Genomic DNA, 7,500 nt, shown 5'->3' with positions numbered 1-7,500 from the left:
GCAGAGAACGCACAGGGGGGGATCTGATCTTACCCAAAAAGGGCTGATGTGGGTGCAGGTTTTTGTTTTAGCCCAGCACTAAGACACGATGATTCTACTTATCAAGGTCTTGACTGAAGACCTTATGTCAGGGGTCCTCAGTCTTGTCCGGAAAGGCCCGGTGTGGGGGCAGGCTTTCGTTCCAACCGAGTGGTTACACTTCTGATTCCACTAATCAAGGTCCTTAGCAAAGACTCTAGTGGTTGATGAGTAGAATCAGGTGTGCAACTGCTTGGTTGGAACGAAAGCCGGCACCCACACCGGCCCTTTCTGGATAAGATTGAGGAACCCCTGCCTTATGTAGTTAAATACAGGTGTCTCAGTGCTGGGCTAAAACAAAAACCTACACCAACACCTACACCTGTCCTTCTTGGATAAGATTTGACACCACTGCCATATGCTTAAAGGAAATCCGACCTTAATACATTTCACACAATCGCTAACACATGAGAGGAAAGATCATGTTGTACACAATCTGTGACACATCCGATTCAGACAGACACCAAAGCGGCTGTGATTGTCGTTGAAAAAAATAAAAATCAAGAAGTCGGCATGATGTTAGGTACCATGGAACTCCCCTCGCAAGGAAAGTGGAAGGGACAACAGCTCCAATGACTTCAACAAGGAAAAACAGACATTAAAATTAAATAATCCATCAATAACATTACCTTTTGTGTAACCGTGAAAGAGCTCCCCCTGGCCCTCTGTGTAACCGTGAAAGGGCTCCCCCTGGCCCTCTGTGTAACCGTGAAAGGGCTCCCCCTGGCCCTCTGTGTAACCGTGAAAGAGCTCCCCCTGGCCCTCTGTGTAACCGTGAAAGAGCTCCCCCTGGCCCTCTGTGTAACCGTGAAAGGGCTCCCCATGGCCCTCTGTGTAACCGTGAAAGAGCTCCCCCTGGCCCTCTGTGTAACCGTGAAAGAGCTCCCCCTGGCCCTCTGTGTAACCGTGAAAGGACTCCCCCTGGCCCTCTGTGTAACCGTGAAAGGGCTCCCCCTGGCCCTCTGTGTAACCGTGAAAGAGCTCCCCCTGGCCCTCTGTGTAACCGTGAAAGGGCTCCCCCTGGCCCTCTGTGTAACCGTGAAAGGGCTCCCCCTGGCCCTCTGTGTAACCGTGAAAGGGCTCCCCCTGGCCCTCTGTGTAACCGTGAAATAGCTCCCCATGGCCCTCTGTGTAACCATGGAAGGGCGCCTTACACAACCCAGCAGCGCCCTGCTTCTGTGTTTGCTCGCTCGCGCTGTTTGCTCTGGATTTTATGTAGGTCCCGAATCACATAAGAGCAGCCTGCATCGGGGGGGGGGGGCAGCTGTTTGACAGACGCAGATGTTAAATAGGCTGTTATTTCGGTGCAACCCAGGCTCTTTCTTGTGACTGTGACCTTTTTGTGTACGTGTGCGTGTGTGTGTGTGCGTGTGTGTGTGCGTGTGTGTGTGTGTGTGTGTGTGTGCACGTTTGGGAAGGGGAGGAACAGGTGCAGCAAAATTGCATAATGCCTACAGAACTGGGCTTGTAGCTTGAAGGGTTGCGGGTTTGAATCCAACGCTATGCCCAGTGGCTCAATGGGATGCAGCACTCCAGTAAATGTCCAGCAGCCTGAGGGTTTTCTGTGGAGAGTCATTTAAGCCCCACACGAGTGTCTGTGTGTTACCAAAATGGCAGCTGGAGCCCTTGGTGCTCTGTAGGCCATAAAGACAGGACCAGGGTGACCCTGTGTCACTGTGTGTGCATGTGTGTGCGTGCATGCATACTTGTGTGTGCGTGTGTGTGTGTGTGTGCATGTGTGTGCGTGTGCGTGTTTGTGTGTGTGTGTTTGTGTGAGTGTGTGTGTGTGTGTGTGTGCGTGTACGTGTGAGCGTGTGTGTGTGTGTGTGTGCATGCATACTTGTGTGTGTGTGTGTGCATGTGTCAGTGTGTGTGTGTGTGTGCGTGTGTGTGCGTGTGTGTGTGTGTGTGTCAGTGTGTGTGTGTGTGTGTGTGTGTGTGTGTGTTTGTGTGTTTGTGTGAGTGTGTGTGTGTGTGTGTGTGCGTGTGCGTGTTTGTGTGTGTGTGTTTGTGTGAGTGTGTGTGTGTGTGTGTGCGTGTACGTGTGAGCGTGTGTGTGTGTGTGTGCATGCATACTTGTGTGTGTGTGTGTGTGTGTCAGTGTGTGTGTGTGTGTGTGTGTGTCAGTGTGTGTGTGTGTGTGTGACACGTGCAGAGTCCTCCTGACTGACAGCATGCTGACGAAAGCCGCTCACACTCAGCCTGGCTTTTAAAAACACAAATCAATACCAGAGCAGGAGCCTCCTGATAATAACCGCGGCTGAATAAAAGCAGAGCACAGACACGGCGACAATCAGCACAGGAGCCCCGCCCGCCACAGCTCCGCTTTCAGCCTGTAGCACAGCGACAATCAGCACAGGAGCCCCGCCCGCCACAGCTCCGCTTTCAGTGAACGCGCCTGTCTGGGAGCGCTGATTCAGGAAAAGAGCTTTTCCCTTTTATTTAAAAAATCAATGTTTCATTTCCCATCTTGGCAGTGGCAGAAGACCTTGTTGGGGGGGGGGGGGGGGGGGGGGGGCTGTATTTTATTGTGCCTTGTATCATTGTCTTGATGTTGTAGCTTGTCATGCCTCCTAGTTTGACTTAGCAACGGTTAGGTGAGAGTAATGTTCACTGTGTGAACTGGACTTAATCTGTTCATACCTATGGATGACTGTTACAGAATGAGTATTGCATCTTATTGGACCGGTGTTTATAGTTGTTCCAATAACCTCTGGTATGTACTTATTGTATGTTGATTTGGCTAAATAAATGTAATGTAATATAATGTGGGAGCCAAACCAGGAATCAACCTAAAAACACATAACCGCATACACTGACCAAAGGCATAATAGTCCTCGTGAGAGAGTATGTGTGAGGATTATGATTTAAAACACGGCATTCTGGGCCCTCTCACCCTGGTCAGGCTACAAAACCAGTCATAAATATGCAGGCAGTGAACAACAGGTGGATTAGGTAAAGGTAATGATAGATTCAGCATAAGCACGTGTACACAACTTTACACACACACACACACACACACACACAGACAGAAAGGTGGCAAAACAGTTTTTGCTGTATAGTAATTATTTGCTTTGCTGACGCACATACCCTAAGCAGCATAACACAGTCTGGATGTTTCACACACACACAAGAGAGGCGGATATTTAAATGAAAGGTCTCATCCTACCGAGGATTTGAACCGGCAACCTCAGAGGCGCGAGCCCGGCTCTCTAATCCGGTACGGCGGGGAGGGGCGACGCGCTGGGCGCGCATTGTTGCGGATTACAGAGCAGGGTCTGGCCGCCCTGCTGATGCACGGCTTTAGCAGCAGGGGGGGGGAGGGGATGATGTCAGACTGTGGCGGGGGGCTAATTAAACTCTCCTCTCTCTCTCTCTGTGGTACCGCCCAACACCGTGAGGCCTCCACGCTGTGAGGTACAGTATCCAGCGGCGAATCCTCTCACCATCACCACACTCACACACACTCTCTCACACACACGCTCTCTCACCATCACCACACTCACACACACGCTCTCTCACCATCACCACACTCACACACACGCTCTCCCTCACACACACGCTCTCTCACCATCACCACACTCACACACACGCTCTCCCTCACACACACGCTCTCTCACCATCACCACACTCACACACACGCTCTCCCTCACACACACGCTCTCTCACCATCACCACACTCGCACACACACTCTCTCACCATCACCACACTCACACACACGCTCTCTCACCATCACCACACTCACACACACGCTCTCCCTCACACACACGCTCTCTCACCATCACCACACTCACACACACGCTCTCTCACCATCACCACACTCACACACACGCTCTCTCTCACACACACACTCTCACACACACACACACGCTCTCTCACACACACGCTCTCTCTCTCTCTCTCACACACACACACACACTCTCTCACCATCACCACACTCGCACACACGCTCTCCCTCACACACACGCTCTCTCACCATCACCACACTCACGCTCTCTCACACACATACACACACTGTCTCTTTCTCTCTTACAAACACACACACACACACACACACACACGGCTGCGCTGTGTGTAGGGTTGTTCGCAGGCAGCCATACTCCCCAGCCCGTGGGATAATTAGAGCTTCAGGAAGCGGCTGGTCACTCAGTTTGCCTCTTTCACAGCTTCATCCAGACCCCCAGCTGGAGAATAACATCTACCTCACATCCTGACACCTACCTCACATCCTGATGCCTTCCTCACCTCCTGATACCTACCTCACATCTTGATGCCTACCTCACCTCCTGATACCTACCTCACATCCTGGCACATACCTCACATCCTGACAATTACCTCACATCCTGATACCTACCTCACATCCTGGCACATACCTCACATCCTGACAATTACCTCACATCCTGATACCTACCTCACATCCTGACACTTACCTCACCTCCTGATACCTACCTCACCTGATGGCACCTACCTCACATCCTGACGTCTACCTCACATCCTGATTCCCTCCCTCTCTGCTTTTATTTGGGCTCTGTGCCTGTAGATCATGTCTATGTCTGTAACTCAGCAGTGGGGCAAGCAGTACGAGGCATGTGGATGGGCAAGTGGCTGCATCCGAAACAGGAAGAGGAAGTGTCGCCATGCCGACTCCAGCCCACAGGCACAGACATGGCAGGACCAGCTTTACTTTACGGGACCAGTACCCAGACCTGGGCCAAGCTTGAGATGATTTGTGCTTCGTGAAATGACGCATAATATGGTTCTGGAAATATTAATTAGAAAAAAAGGTGAATCCTGGCCGTTAAGGGACATACATGGTCATTGATATTAAGGGGCCTAATGTGTACCTAAAAAACATTCCTCACACCATTCCACCACCAGGCTGCACTGTGGACACAAGGCAGGATGCGTCCATGGATCCAAGGGTCCAAGGCACCTGTGTCCTTTCTGTTTGCAGAAATGAGGCTGCCCATTCTCCCCCGACAACTCTCATGAGCAAAGGGGTTTCAGCCTCAGAGCCACTGCTCACTGGACGTTTTTAGCTGACAGCGCCGTTCTCTGCAAACTCCACAGACTGTAGCGCATGAAAACCCCAGGAGGGCAACAACAATCAAACCACAGTCAAAGTCACTTAGATCACACATTCAGCCCATTCTAATGTTTGGCCAAACGACGACTAAACTCCATCGCCGTGTCTGCATGCTCTACGCATAAAGTTGCGGCCACACGATTCGCTGTTCGGGGGAGCGGGTGTACATTACATTACATTACATTACATTACGTTTATTGGGCAGACGCTTTTATCCAAAGCGACGTACAAAAAGTGCATTTCATGGTCATGGACAACTGCTAAACACAGGTTCAGTAAGGTACAGTACTTATTTTGTACAGCTATTTCTAGCAAAGAAACAGTGTACCTAACAGAGCGGCCACAGCCGTGTGTCCGGGGAGACACCGCGGGTGACATCACCCGCCGCTGAACGGGGCGGTGGGCAGGTATATTTGGACGGGAGCGCGAATGTGGGTCAGCCGCGGGGGCGGCGTCCGCAGCAGGGTTCCCCCGCCGAGCCCACACCCTCCCGGGGAGTTACGTAAAAAAACAAGCGAACGCCTAACCTGGCAGGCGGGAGCCGCTGCTCAGCGGGGGGGGGGCGTGCGGGACGTATGTAGGGCATCGCACGGAGAGCTCTAAGGGCCGAGCGGAGAAGCAGGCCACGTTAGCCACGCCCCGTTTCTCCCCCTCGCAGGCGAAACGGCCCGAACGCACCGCTCGAGAGGGTCGCCCAGGCGCTGCCCCCCCCCCCCCCCCCCCCTTCGTCGCCGCGGCGACGGCCCGAACGCACCGCCCGAGAGGGTCGTCCAGGCGCTGCCCCCCACCCTCGTCGCCGTGGCGACGGCCCAAACGCATCACCCGAGAGGGTCACCCAGACGCCGCATCCATCACAAGGCACACACACCACTCACTCACACCCTCCTACCCACAAACAACTTAGAGTCGCCAATTAGCCAAACCTAACTGGAGTGCGTGGATGAGACCCACGTGGACGGTGGACAGAAAATCGGTTCAGGATGTTGCCGTAACTGCGTCAGTAGCTGCCTCTAAATTCCCACCGGAATCTTAATTTAAAACTCCAGTGATAAACTTGCTTCAGACAAGCCACTTCTCATTTACGATGTTAAATACATTTTTCAAATAGCAAAAAAGTAAAAACGAGACAGGCCAGAGATATAAAATACTAATTGTAGCAATTGTTTAAAAAAAAAAAATAAAATAAAATAAAATAAATAATTTAAATTAAAAAAAAAAAACAGAAAATGAGCTCATTGTTTACACGACCAACAATTAGAGGCTGTCAACACAAGTAGAGACCACAGGTGGTAATTATCGCAGGAAATATTCCAACGCCTATTATGTAAAACACATTTTGTAAACGCAGGGGCCTAGGGTTCACATCAAACAGCGCTAAGAACAAAGCGTTCAAATGTACAGGCAAATCGACGAGCGAAAATGGGAATAATGGACCGTTTTCACTATTATACTTGCCACGGCAGGTCTGCTGTTATGCGCCGACTGAGCCCTGTCGTGCTGCGAGTATTTTCTCTAACCTCCGTCCGCCCCCACCTTTCCTTACCAATAGCCGAGGAAGCAATGGGTGGAAAGTGGAAACATTATGTAATTCTTTTTTCCTTTACATGTTGCGGTCAACAAAGCTGCCAACGGCAATTGCTGTGCAGTTCGGAATGGTATTAATCATTCATACAAATAAGGTCCCTATGTTCATGCCTTTTTATGGTACTTTTATAATACGGATCACCTACTCTTCGCCGATAGGTCGACAACATACAACAAGGAAGATGGAGCTTGCGTTACGTGTGGTCATTAATAAGGGATAAACAGTCTTTCAGATAAACCAGCAGAGAGCTCGCTGACTACGCAAGGGGGCACTAGCGTGCAGTATTTAAGGAGAGCTTAGAGCAAACGACGCACATCAATTCTCAACGGTTTTTAAAACCAGTGCGCTTTATATTTCCGCGAGTTTATCGTTTATTTCGTCCCAGTCGGTCTCCTTAATTTTATTCTATTACTCACACTGTGCACACATTGTTAAATAAAATGACAGACTGTCATTCCACTGTCTATAAGAATAGGTAGAACTATTGAAAAAAAGGGACTCTATTACCCATAATGCACCACTGTGCTTTCGGCCAAAGGTGAACTGTCATGTCTGCCTGCAAATTGGCTACGTGGAGTCGCTCGGAATTAAGTGCTGTTTGTGAAACACACCGACGACTACGCTCTTTTTAGACGTGGTCTTTTGTTCGTTTTGGCCTGTCCTTGGTGTTACATGAACGGTGATTCGGCGTCTGTAAGAAACCGCCAGTTGGATTGCTGCGGGGGGTTAAGTAACGTGGATTACAGCAAG

The 7,500-nt window shown here is 50.6% G+C and overlaps 1 protein-coding gene across 1 annotated transcript in view; it reads left to right on the top strand.

Moving 5' to 3' along the window:
* Positions 1–7,286: 7,286 nt before the first annotated feature.
* The window catches only part of pemt (phosphatidylethanolamine N-methyltransferase), a 50,595-nt gene continuing 50,381 nt past the window's right edge, over positions 7,287–7,500 (top strand). The window contains exon 1 of the mRNA XM_035399184.1: positions 7,287–7,500. Coding sequence (XP_035255075.1) covers positions 7,423–7,500 — 78 coding nt within the window. The 5' untranslated portion in view covers positions 7,287–7,422.

Source organism: Anguilla anguilla, chromosome 2 (assembly GCF_013347855.1).
Source record: "Anguilla anguilla isolate fAngAng1 chromosome 2, fAngAng1.pri, whole genome shotgun sequence".
Lineage (NCBI taxonomy): Eukaryota > Metazoa > Chordata > Actinopteri > Anguilliformes > Anguillidae > Anguilla > Anguilla anguilla.
The sequence above is the reverse complement of the archived record's forward strand: the minus strand, read 5'-3'. Positions and strand labels throughout refer to the sequence as shown.